Source organism: Solea senegalensis, linkage group LG1 (genome assembly GCF_019176455.1).
Source record: "Solea senegalensis isolate Sse05_10M linkage group LG1, IFAPA_SoseM_1, whole genome shotgun sequence".
Classification (NCBI taxonomy): Eukaryota; Metazoa; Chordata; class Actinopteri; order Pleuronectiformes; family Soleidae; genus Solea; species Solea senegalensis.
Genome location: NC_058021.1, coordinates 8,137,624 through 8,150,527, shown reverse-complemented (window position 1 = coordinate 8,150,527; position 12,904 = coordinate 8,137,624). Strand labels below are relative to the sequence as shown.

Sequence of the window (12,904 nt, the reverse complement as noted above, 5' to 3'; positions counted from 1 at the left end):
AATCAATGGGGAGGGGGGCTAGTTTCTATTTCACAGACAGGTGGTTCTATTTGATATGTGCTGTGGACTGATCAGCTCCCCAAATACAGCTCGTCTTTTTACAGTGAAACGCTTTTATTTAAAGAAACATTACAAAACAATTCTCAAAAAAGATTCTGAGAACATACGTGCCACTCAAGCAAATACACAGCAGTACTCTGAAAAGGAAAAACAAAACAAAACAGTCTTCTCCGTGTGGTGTCAACAGTTTCAAGTCCAAAGGGAGACAAAATCTCTTTCTGTCCCAGTGTAGGACATCCACAAAACAAACTGCATACAATGATGATGGGAACTAAATTTAAACCAACTGCTCTTTTGACACTTGCACATTTGAGTTCATCGGCTCGTTTGACCCCAGGCTTGTGCTCTGTTCAGTTAAAAACATGAACATCTGCACCGCGCCCAATCCGTCAGAAAGGTGCTGCTGTGTGTGTGTGTGTGTGTGTGTCTGAACAGGACAAAGGACCTCCCAGTACACACCAGTCAAGTCTTTTCGCCCGCTAACCCACGGTAACAAAGCGGCTGCCTTTACCGTTTTGTGCCATGGTGGTGCGGCGATCTTTGAGGATGCGGAACCGCTCGTTCAAAGTCATCGATGTTTGCTGTGAAGAGTCCAGAGGGGACGGGGTTAACACACTTTGTTGAATGCTTTGCTTTGTAATGCAAAAATAGAAACACTAACTAACTAATGGTTCTATGTTGGTGTATTTAACCACAGAAAACAGCACCATTTACAGTGGAGCAACATTTATTGTAAGTTGCATGTCGCAGCTAAATATCCCTCAGCTCACCTCACCCTTCTCTGAAGGACATACAATAGGTAGCCTTCAGTTAGAACACAAACTCAAAAGATGTTTTAGTTTGTCTATTGTAAAAACATAATGTTTGCACATTCACCTAGGGACACTTCATTATTTTATCTTGTTTCTGCTAAATGAAAATAAATTTCGGACCATTTAGTGACTTCTGATATAGAAAACATGAGTGGGACACTTACAGGTTTTCCTACACTGTTAATGTCAAACTGCAGAGGAACTCCTTTTGGGATTTTCTTCTCCACTGTTTCCACCTTGACAGGAGCAGAGCTGACAGCAGGGGGGTGAAGTGTCCAGGCAGACGGTGGCCTATGAGCAAGTCACAGAAACGGTAAAATGTTTCTTCTTCTAACCTGAATACTGCCTAAAGTTGTGTGTTATACTATGTATACATAGAAAGATTTATACGACAGATTTCCCTAGAACACGTGTAACTCTGCAGGGGCTAAACGACACTCACTCAGGCTGAGTCCTGGCTGTGGGGTTGTCAATTGAAACAGTCAAGATTCCACTGCTGGCTGTCGATGTGCGCCATCTGGTGGACAAACAGAGACACGTTAAATCTCAAGAACGCAAGGAGACCCAATCTTAAAATGGCAAACAATGGCACCCCACCTCCCAAATGATTCATTTCCTTAGCATGATTTCCTCTCCCTCTGCACATACAGACCAACACATGCATTTAAACAACTACAGTGAAAATAGACTAGAGTTCCAGAATTACTCACTGGCGAGTTCTGACTGGAGGAGAGAGAGCAACTGGCTTTTGCACCTGTGCTTGTACCTGCAGGAGACACAAAGAAAGAAGAAACAAAATCTGAATTTAATCCATAGAAAACAGCACAACATTATTTGTACGCCGCGTCCTTCATCTGAACTGGGACAATGTTGCTGTTGCCTCCATCTGTCTTTACATAAACAACCTATGTGCAAAGCGGGAATGTCACCGGGTGACATGAGAGAATCACAGAGAGTCGTGTGGAGTCAATAGGCTTGATCAGCATTGCGTGAACTCATCTGACAGCGGTTTGAATGGAACAGGCAGTTGGTTTAAGTCACATTATCATTTCAAGTACTGAGATAAAAACAAGCTAACGTACAAACAGTTTACAGTTTACAACACACATAAACATCATGTACCTTAAGTCCCCTGCGGAAAAGAAATGTGGCCTGACGCGTGTCCCGTCGAGTCTGCTGGATGGGAGGCAGTGGTCTGCATGTATAAAAAGTCAAATAAAATAAAAAATACAGTTGAGCAGATAGTTGCTGCAGGCTTATTAAACCATAATCTGTTCCATTACACATAAGGTAGTACATGTCTTCCCAAACCAATTTAGAGACAATATTTACCTGTGATTATTTTGGACAAATATTCCAATTACAATTTGAGTAAAAGGTTCAAGAATTACCACCTTCAGAACATTAACATCACTCTATATTTCATTGCTTCGTTTCATATTTCATATTCCAACTCCTCTATATCTTATTTTCTCGATTCCACCTTAAAAATGACCTGTGATTAATAGAAGCTTCCATATTATAAATATTACGTGTGCAGTTATGAAGGCCTCTTACCCCCGTCGCAGCTGAAAAGGCCTCCTGACTGGTGTTTGATTCTGGACTCTCTGTGGATCAGGCTGCCCGTACTGCCGCCTCTGAAACTCCGGCTTCCTGTATGGGCCTTCAGCGCTTTGAATGAAAGGCCTTGGTTTTTGTCTTGTTTTCTGAAAAAGGGAGGTGTGGTGGAGAGGCTTCAGTATATTGTAGATGCAACCATGGTAAAACATATTTACAATGGAAAAAGTCACTTGTCCCATTTCAGTCAAGCCTATTTTTACACACAAAAAAAGTGAGCACCTTAGAGCACAAGTTCGATCAGGAGTCAAACTTATCCAACCGAACCATAACTGACAAAAAAAACTAAGAATTCAAAAGGTCGAGTGAGCAAGAATTAGTGAGTCGACTGCTGAGACTTCTCCACTAACACCTTTCTTTCCGTTTATATCGGGGAACAACGGTGGCTTTTGCAAACCAGAAAGGTCGTCATTCTCCATTGTTTACGCAAGCTTCTGCATTAAAACTGCAAAACATTAGCAAGTAATTCAGAACAAAACTGCTAAGCCTCAAAAGACTGAAGCATGAAACCCAGTACATTTGTTTTTCCTGGATATATCACATAGAGGTTGCGGATGTCTGATGCCAGGGTGTTAAGAGTCAGGCAGAGCCAGATCATTAAATCGGGAGTGCAGTGCATTTTCTGTATTTGCTTTTAGACACCACAAGAAAGAGGGACGCTGGGTTACCAAGGTAACAAATAATGATGCACAAATTGTTGGAAAGTATTCACGTATTCTGTCTTTTTTTCAGCTTCATGTGCAGAATACAGTTTTCGTCTAATATTAGCCTCACACAGTCAGAATTTGCCTGATGAAGAGTTTTCAAGGTTCATATTTCATTCTGCTTTCTTTTTATTTAACTGTGCTTTGTATTTATCCAAGATTTTATAGATTATACAGCTTGTCATCTATTACAGATACCTCAAAACAGCATTGTTGATCTTATGTCCTGAGCATGTGGTTCATTACCTGGTTTATTGCTGCTCTGTTGAGTGTGCTGACACGTTTGAGCAGGGCAGCTGGCCTCCTGGCTGCCAGCCCTGTGATAACCCCCTGACCCCGCCGCAGACCCAGCAGGGGCGGGATCCTTCGGTTTCTTAATTTAGGTGCTCCTCCCCAGTGAATGCCACCTCCTAGTAAAGATAATAACACCTAGATCACACATCTGGTAGAACAGGAAAATGACTCAGCATTTGCAATAAAAGAAAAGAAAAAAATCATTAGATGTACTGTGTTTGTTGTACATGTTTACAAGAAAAAACGTCTCTGATCAACAGTGAGTTATTTGTGATTATTATCAGTTGTGTTTAAGTCTTTTTAGCTTTTGCTGTTTTAAGTTATTTTGCAGTACTGTTGTATTTGTGGTGACTATTGTTAATTTATTTAGAGAAGACATCTTCATAAGCTGCATACTTTTTTAAAACGTTGCATAATTTATCGTATTGAATAATAATATCAAATGTTAATCCATTATGTGCAAATTAACAATAATAATAATGATAATAATAATAATTTCATGTACAGAAGGTGAGAATCAAGGGACGTATTTATAAATCATCTACTTGTACAGAAAGAAATATCAAGATAATAAAGGTATACAGAGGCCCTAGTCTTTTGATACCATGTTTGGTCAAATAGCATGGCAACAAAAGCTGTGATGGGATGGAGCGGAGGAGCTGCTGGCACTGGCACACACACTCTCACTGGTTATCATGACTTCAGGGGACATTGCATTGACTTTCATTAATTTCATAGAGACTAACTCTAACATTAACCATAATTACGACATTACTACTGTCCTAATCCTAACACCAATCTCAGCCTAACTTTAAAACATGTCTTCACTTTAAAATGTAGTAATCTACGTTATGGGGACTCGATTTTGTCCCCACAAGGAAGACAAGTACCCCTAATGTGACTGTGTAAACAGATTTAGGTCCCCCCCCACACACACACGCAACCACACACCTCTCTGGACTGGTCCAGCAGCCCGAGCTGAAACTCCTTTTCTCTGCAGCAGCTGTTTTTTCTTCTTAACTGGTCTGCGGCTCATGGTGGTCTGTTTCCTTCTCAGCTGCTGCTCCCTTCTGTTCAGCCGAATGATGTCATCTGTCAAATCAACCACACGAGCAGCGTGAACACCTCAAATCAGATCCATTGAGCTAGCCACCTAGCTGCCGCTGACACACTCCCACCAGGGAGTAGCGCTAGCTAACGTTTGACAGTGCTCTATTTTGGTAACAACGAACCTTACCCAACGACATGTCGACCTTATCCTGAACCGCTGGTCGTCCCGCTGCAGTGCTACTTTGGCTCATATTTTTTTAAAACGACACCAAATAACCACGAGTGGAAAGGGAAATACAGTTAAACAGCGCTGTCTCTGTCCTTTTTTGAGACCAGACGCAACACACGAAACCACGAAACCCCGCCTCCTCAGAACGTAAACAGCACCGCGCAAGCGCAGTAAGTACGCCTTGTTGCATTGTGGGGAATGTGGTTCAATCGAGTTAACTCCACGGTGTTACAAAACAAGGCAGAAGCCTCCTTTTGTAACAAGGGTAAGGCAGCTTTAAACACGGGGTACGTCGCCTCTTGCTCTGAGTTTATGCTCTCAGAAGTAGCGTAGCTCGTTATCCGTTGTATGATCTGCATCTGGAGGAGGTGAGTTTCCTTTTAAAGCGGCGGTTTTAGCTTTTCTGTAACGTCGTTGTGCTCGTTGGCTCTTTCTCCATTCATTCTGTGTAACCAGCGGATGTTTCTTCGTGTACTTATATACACACAGTCAGCTACCTTGCTAGTTTATGCCATGCACGTGCACATTTCTCTAAAGCAGAAGACATTTAGGGTTACAGAGAGCTCGAGATAAATCAGGACTTCTTAGCTCTTTTTTCGTATTTGATAAAGGAAGCCCAGTCAGGTCTAAAGCAGACTAGGCTTCCAAATAAACCTAGTCTAGGCTTGAGTGTCCAGTGTATAACAGTCAAACATCTGAGTGTTTGTTTTGAAGCAGAAGCATTATGCAAAGAAAGATGATTGAATCATTTCTGCTATGTGAAGGCCACCGTAGTTGCCTAATGCTTGGGTTAATTTGTTGCACTCTACAGTCTCACCATTTGGTGTCACTAGTTCTTACACTCTATACCTTTCAGTAGGGTATCAAGGGGGAAACTACCCCACCCTCACTTATTAATGATGCACTTGACTACTATTTAAATACAAACATCTGCTGCTATCATTGTAAGTTATATAAGATATATTTTTTCCCACAGATGTCACCCCCAGAGCGGTGTATGAAATACATAAAAAAGATAAATAATAAAGTCAATATTTTTTTTTACCATCTTCACTGCAGCTCATTGTCTTCTTTTTCACCAAGGCGACTCTTAAAGCTCATCGTCGACGGCAATCGGAGGCCACGCCAAAGTCTCGTCCCACTGATCGAGGCGTACACCTGTGAACCTACCATGTCAGGCAAAAAGCGTAAGGCAACCTCTGCTGCTAAAGTGGCAAGTGCCAAGCAGCAGAAGCTGGTTCCTACAAAGGAGGAGAAGCAGAAAGCTGGAGGCTGGCTGCACGACCTTGTCACGCAGCAGAGGTCAGAGAACCAGGAGATGAAGTTCAACAAAAAGCGCTGTCGCTTCATTTCTGACACTGAGAAGATAAAGCAGGGCTCAGAGGGCGTCCTGTACTGGATGTTAAGGGATCAAAGAGTACAAGGTAAACAAACACTTAACACAGCCTTCAGTAACTCATAGAGATTCTTTTGGCAACCCACTTAATATGCGTGTGTTTGTCCTCTGTGTTTCAGATAACTGGGCGCTGACCTACGCACAGCGGCTTGCTGTGAAAGAAAACCTTCCTCTGCACATCTGTTACTGCTTAGATGTCCCAAAGTCAGAGCTGTCCACTCTGAGACATTACAACTTCATGCTGAAAGGACTGGAAGAAATAGCAAAGGTCAGTCCGTTTGACGATATTCCTTGATGGGGAAAGTCACACATTACGGCGTTGTTTGTCAAATGACCAAGTAGCACTTTGTTGAAGAGTGTGTGACACTCTTTTCTCAATTACTCTATTCTCACTGGTCATAAAAAACTGTTGAAACGTGGGATGTCTGGACATTGGTGAGAGAAATAATCTGACCTAGATTGAGGAGAAACATCTCATGTATCGCACAATACTTAATCCAATCAGGAGCCAGAACTATGTTAAGAGGTAGTCCCCTGTCCTCATTGGGTTAAGTTAGGCTAATATGAGTCCACAAAACAGTGCGTTATGGAAACAGTCTTCTGTAGTTAAATTAGGCACCGGTGTTGTAATGTGATACAAGGGAAGAAGGTGATCCTGCACAGATTTCACACGTCCAACTCTTCAAGGCTGAACTTTGTTGCTCTCACGTTGTTGCACAGGAATGTAAAACCTTAGACGTCCAGTTTCACTTACTCCATGGCTCAGCAGAGGAAGTTGTGCCTGGCTTTGTTTCTGACCGCAGCCTCGGGGCAGTGGTGACAGACTTCTCTCCGCTCAGAGAGCCACTGCAGTGGTTGGAGGACATGAAAAAGACGCTTCCAAAGGACATTCCCCTCATACAGGTGACAACTTCAATGAATGGGCCGTTTGATTCATTTTATTCGTTATATTTTTCCCCAAATGAGTCAACATTAAATACAACATTATCATTTTATGTAGAGTGAATGGTCACTGTTTCCCTAATAATCACAAAAACTGAGCTTGGACACTGCTATTTTCCTTTATTACAGGTCGACTCCCATAATATTGTTCCCTGCTGGGTAGCGTCGCCGAAACTTGAATACGCTGCCAGGACCATCAGAGGAAAAATCACCAATCTTCTGCCCGAGTTCCTTACCGAGTTTCCTCTGGTGGAGAAACATCCGCACACTGCGACAAGAACAGCCAAAGTGAGTGCTTCAGTGAGCGTGCAAAGAGCACTGAGAGCATTGCTGTGTTTCAGAGTGAATTTGCATATGTGAAGTGGAAACGGCTCGACAAGTGTTTGTTCTTACGTCGCATTCAAGGACTTGTGGCTCGGTTTAGCTCAAGCAAACATAATTTGTCTTGTTCCTGAAAAATATTCATTGCCTTTCAAGTGTTTTCTGCAATCAATGCAATAGGAAAGTATGTTGTCAGAGAGCCCAATGATGGGGAGTCAGACTGGTGGAAATAAAACAATGCTTAATGCTCCTCTCCTCTGCACATTGATTGAGTGAGCGTAAACTTCAGCTCTTTTTTTTTTTTTTTTTTTGACAAAAAGTTTTTTCTGCTCTGCTGAAAAACATGGTTTCCCATTCACTTGTTGAACCCTCTGATGTTGTGACTGGAAAGGCTCAAAACGACCTGATTTGATCATCATCACCTGGCTCACTTTCTCTGTCTTGTATCTCCCTTGTTCACCTCACAGCCAGTCGACTGGGACAAACTTCTGGCCTCGCTGCAGGTCGACAGAACAGTCGGAGAGCCCGAGTGGGCCAAACCTGGCACCAAGGCCGGAATGGCCATGCTGGAGTCCTTCATTGACGTACGCCTTAAGCTGTTTGACAACCTGCGCAATGATCCGAACGCCAACGCCCTCAGTCAGCTCTCCCCCTGGATCCGCTTTGGTGAGTGATGCCATATAATAGTGCGGGAATGTCTTGGGCATTGGGTTTTCTGCCACTTATAATAGGTCATTTTCATGGCAGACGTGACCGATCACAGTAGTTAAAGTACAGGTAAATAATTCATGTAATCATTAAATTCCATTAAGCTGCCTTGGTTTCGACCACTGTCCTTGTCCCAGTACATAAGATCTACCAGGGAATCAACTCACTGAATCAAGTGCGTTAGACTCGGCTATGCTGGGTGGCGATTTCCCACCTTTCAGTTTTTTTTAGGATGAGGTGATTTCCAGTTGACGTATTAGGTCGTAGTCCAAAACAGCTTAAGCTGGTAGTTAGCCTCTCTGTGTCTTTCTGCCGTCTCTTAACTTGGAGATATGTCATTCTTTAAGGTGACGGAGCATAAACCCAGTCTCCTTCTTAGTCCCAAAATATATTATATAATATATTTCAACCTGCTTCAACCTGAGTACCTGCTTCTGCTGTTTTACGTTGGGTCAAAGCTGGGCCACAGTCCAGTTACATGGAACATATGCAGCCAAAAGTAATTTGACTCCCAACCACATGATCTGGATGTAACTTCAGTCACATTAACATCATGTAAATGCACTGACTGTCCTAACTTGCATGAATTAAATGGAGTAGCAATGATTATTCTATTAATCTATTGTTAAGCGATGACCTAAGTTAATCATCAACTGTTTTGATAATTGATCAGTTTTAGAGTTGTTTTTTTTTTAATAATTAATACAAGCTTTCTGATTTTTCAGCTTCTTAAAGTGAAAATTTTCTGGTTTCTTTGCTCCATTTGACAATAAACAAATTGAAGTAAAAAAAACTCAAAAGACATTTGAGAACATCATGATTTCCAGGTTTGTTAAACACTGATTGACATTTTTCATCATTTACTACATTTTATGGACAGAATTCTAAAAACAATTGTTAGTTGCAGCCCTAAAACGGAGCCGCTGTTAATGTGATTAGTGTCATTATGTCCCTACACCATTCAAATAATTACTCAGGATGTCAATGGGGCAACTTTGACTGGTCACAGTCAAAATAACATTTTCTTTCCTAGAGTAAGGAGATTTGTGTCTCCTTCTTGTTCTGGCATTGTCTTACTTTCATCAACCCCTTTTTCCCCTCGCCCTCCATCAGGCCACCTGTCGGCGCAGCGAGTGGCTCTGCAAGTTAAACACAGCGGGAAAAGCACCGGCCATTCCATCACCTCCTTCATCGAGGAGCTGGTGGTGCGCCGCGAGCTGACCGACAACTTCTGCTTCTACAACAAGAAATACGACTCTGTGGAGGGTGAGTGCAGATGACAGATGACATTGAAATAATTGGCTTTTAGTGAACAGCTGAATAATCATTTCTTTGAATGCCGTATTACGTGCGTGTGCTACTCAGGTGCATATGAGTGGGCTCAGAAGACCTTGAAAGACCATGCCAAAGATAAAAGGCCCTATCTGTACACGCGTGAGCAGCTGGAGAAAGCGAAGACACATGACAAACTGTGGAACGCAGCTCAGGTACAGCATTACACCAGTGTTCGAATAAATCCATTTGTTTTGCGCTGGTTTCCTCACTGGTGTTGTCATGCATATCTCTGTAGTACCAGATGGTCAGTGAAGGGAAGATGCATGGTTTCCTGAGGATGTACTGGGCCAAAAAGATTTTGGAGTGGACATCTTCACCAGAGGAGGCGCTCTCCACTGCCCTGTACCTTAACGATCGCTATGAGCTGGACGGCCAGGACCCTAATGGCTTTGTTGGTGAGCACATAGATTACATTTGTTTTCTGTGAGCAAGTCTGACCCTGATTCACAACACTGTTTTTCTTTTTGTCTCCCCCGAAGGCTGCATGTGGTCCATCTGTGGCATCCATGACCAAGGCTGGGCGGAAAGGGATGTTTTTGGGAAGATCCGCTACATGAACTACAAAGGCTGCACTCGCAAGTTTGACGTCGCTCGGTTTGAGCAAAAGTACTGTCCCAAAAACCTGTGACACTGAAATCATTTCAGGATTTAATGAGTGATGGGGGGAATGTTTTTGTTACCAAACATTCAGTATATAGTTGTTTTGAGTCATTATTGAGGGATGATATCTCTGGACTCTGTGTTACCCTCTCAGCAGAAAAGGCTGTTACTTTGTTTTTTTATGACGCTTTTATATTACAATCTTTATTACCTTTTTTTTTATTGTGTTATTTTATAAGGAGGATGCGTTGTGTGGGATGACTGTGTTTCATCAGCAGCTTCCACTTGCTGTTTTTGCTTTTTTTTTACAACTGAAAACAAAAGTCAAGTCATAAAGTTTACTGCTAATTTACTGCAATCTCTCTCTCGCTCTCTCTTTTTTGTTTGTAAAACCTGAACTTCAATGTTATCTTGCTTTTAAAAGACTTGACCCACGATGACACATTGATTATATTGAGTGGCTTCCTACAGACTGAGATAGTTGACAGCTGATTGATGGGGGTAAATCTGTTAATAATGGATGCTTGTATTTGCAGGGACTTGGTTACGCAACGATTGCAAATGCAGTTTTACACAGAAACAATATCCACTGCTCTGCTTTAATTAACTACATTTCAGATTTGTGCACACAAAGTACAATATGAATTTTATTGTGTCAGGAGGCAGAGAATAACACATGTGCTAATGAGCTGAACTTCGCCCGGTGCATGATTAAAGACTTGAAATTCCAGCCAATCATATATTTCACTGTAACTAACTGTTCCTCTATTATACGTCTTATTAGTATGTGCATACTTGTGTAGGTGAAGCAGCTCAAATAGCAGCAGAACAATCCACTCAGCACGACATGACACGGCTGATGGACGGCCCTACAAAGACATAGATCATAGAATGTGAGTCACATAGTCAAATTATGATACATAACTCAGTTAGTTTTGTCATTGCTCGCTCTACAATGTCTGCCCTTACCTTAGGTAACGGATAATATTCAGAGAACGTGTGTGATGTGTCATTTCAAATCCTCTTGGACAAACCATTCATATTCAGATGGTCTGAACAGTTATTCTCCCAAAACAATTTAGGTAGTACACGTCATGCAGTACTGTATATAAAAGGACTGAGGTGTGAACCCATTATGTGATGTATGAATGTGTATATGTGTGTGTATATATATATATATGTATGTATATGTGTGTATATATGTGTATATATATATATATATATATACATACATACATGTATGTGTGTGTGTGTATATATATATATATATGTGTATGTGTGTGTATGTGTGTATTTATATATATATATATATATATATATATATATATACACTGTAAATGAGTTGAGGCCAAAACCATGTTTTGTGAGGCCACCGTGACCATTGGCAACACAAGTTTTAACCGTTCAGTTGTGAATTATTGGCGAGGTCGCAGCGAGCTTATGCTTTGACCACTAAAACCTTATCAGTCAATGAGTCTTAATTTATCAGGGACATTGCAGTGAGACACCATGGACATGCAGTGCATCTGATGTACTGCACAAACAGGAAGTTGCAACTCCTGTCAGTTAATCTCTTAAATCCAACTTTATATTCTTTCTAATTTGAAAGGCTTTTCCAGAGATGTCACATTCACAAGAATGGGACAAACGTTGTGGAAACCTCATACCTCTGACCATGTGGAAGCATCGTAAGCATAAGCCCCGCCTCCATACCCTAAGAATACAACATCGACTTGTTTTGATAGTGACACACACACACACACACACACACACACAACAGAGTCATGTGTGTGTTTGACGCAGAACAGTGTGGATTTTCCAGCTGCCATGGCCGTCCATATTTAGATGTGTGTTTTTGCAACTGTCAACAAGTGCTGAAACAATCTGTCCTCTGGAGATTTTTCACTTCAGCACACAAGCGCTGACGATGCTCACGGTCTGTCTTTAGCACTCGGGGTCTTGCATGAATCGCGTTCCTGATCTGAAGCTGAATCCTCTGAGGAACTAGCTCAGGTGTGCAGGTTACATGTCTTGCACGGAAAGAAAAAAGCTGCCAATGGATGGAAATTCATCCTGTCATTGTGGACATTTATATCAGTCTGGGCCGCGTCCTACTCAAGCAGCCATCAGACTAAAGGCCTGTACATACTCATGCATGCTTACGTCTTTTCTCCACATCACCTAGGTTCTTCCTAGGTGATGTGTCGAGAACAAGCTGCAAGAAGATAATGACGTCCTTCTCTGACCACGTGCGGGACTACGTTCAGGCCTCGACGCTGACTCCCGTGCAGCTCGGTCACCAGAGTGCAATAACTCTAGAATGTGAGATGTTGACGAGAGCGGCGGCCTTGTAACGAGAATGCCGTCGCAGCAGAACCTCTGTTTTCCTGAGATTTACATGTCCTCTGTGGAGAGCTAATCTCGCCCACTAAGACTGGTATAACAAGGTGAAAATGAAAACAGTGAAGCAGGGCCAAGGTTTAATTAATGGGCCTTTTTTTTTTTCTTTTTTCTTTTAATCTTCCAATATTTACAGTCCCTAAATCATCTTTCTTTGCCATCACTGACACCAGCAGTTTTCTACATGCGAGCTTATGCCACCAGGTTTCCAGCTGACTAATGCTGCAACCTTGACACGCCAACAGTGATTGGTGTAGACAACTTTCAGGAGGAAACACGACACCATTTGAACTGTAAAACTAAGTATGCTAAATGTCTGACTGTGAGTGATATGGCCTCATTACTCACAGTCACACATTTGCCCCCAAATCTGTGCTCAATCGTTCATATTAATGCCACAGTTGTTTGCCATGCGTTCATCCATCCTTTACAGGAG

The 12,904-nt window shown here is 42.1% G+C and overlaps 2 protein-coding genes across 3 annotated transcripts; one reads left to right on the top strand and one right to left on the bottom strand.

Moving 5' to 3' along the window:
- Positions 1–93: 93 nt before the first annotated feature.
- Positions 94–4,916, bottom strand: LOC122767135 (UAP56-interacting factor-like). The gene is made up of 9 exons (XM_044022510.1): positions 4,725–4,916; positions 4,439–4,579; positions 3,440–3,603; positions 2,430–2,578; positions 1,995–2,067; positions 1,583–1,638; positions 1,315–1,389; positions 1,037–1,163; positions 94–641 (listed from the first exon to the last, which is right to left on the bottom strand). Exons 1-9 carry the CDS (start codon positions 4,786–4,788, stop codon positions 540–542), a joined length of 951 nt encoding a protein of 316 aa, XP_043878445.1. The 5' UTR covers positions 4,789–4,916; the 3' UTR covers positions 94–539.
- A 52-nt stretch (positions 4,917–4,968) lies between these two features.
- LOC122767122 (CPD photolyase) lies at positions 4,969–10,803 on the top strand. Of its 2 annotated transcripts, none has more exons than XM_044022499.1 (10): positions 4,969–5,134; positions 5,850–6,190; positions 6,282–6,430; positions 6,883–7,065; positions 7,234–7,392; positions 7,893–8,091; positions 9,247–9,399; positions 9,499–9,620; positions 9,704–9,863; positions 9,948–10,803. In XM_044022499.1, the coding sequence occupies exons 1-10, from the start codon at positions 5,115–5,117 to the stop codon at positions 10,094–10,096; spliced, it is 1,635 nt and encodes a 544-aa protein (XP_043878434.1). In that variant the 5' UTR covers positions 4,969–5,114; the 3' UTR covers positions 10,097–10,803. The 2 variants fall into 2 exon arrangements, with proteins under 2 accessions (XP_043878434.1, XP_043878427.1); XM_044022492.1 differs by having other exon boundaries at positions 5,826–6,190.
- Positions 10,804–12,904: the final 2,101 nt, after the last annotated feature.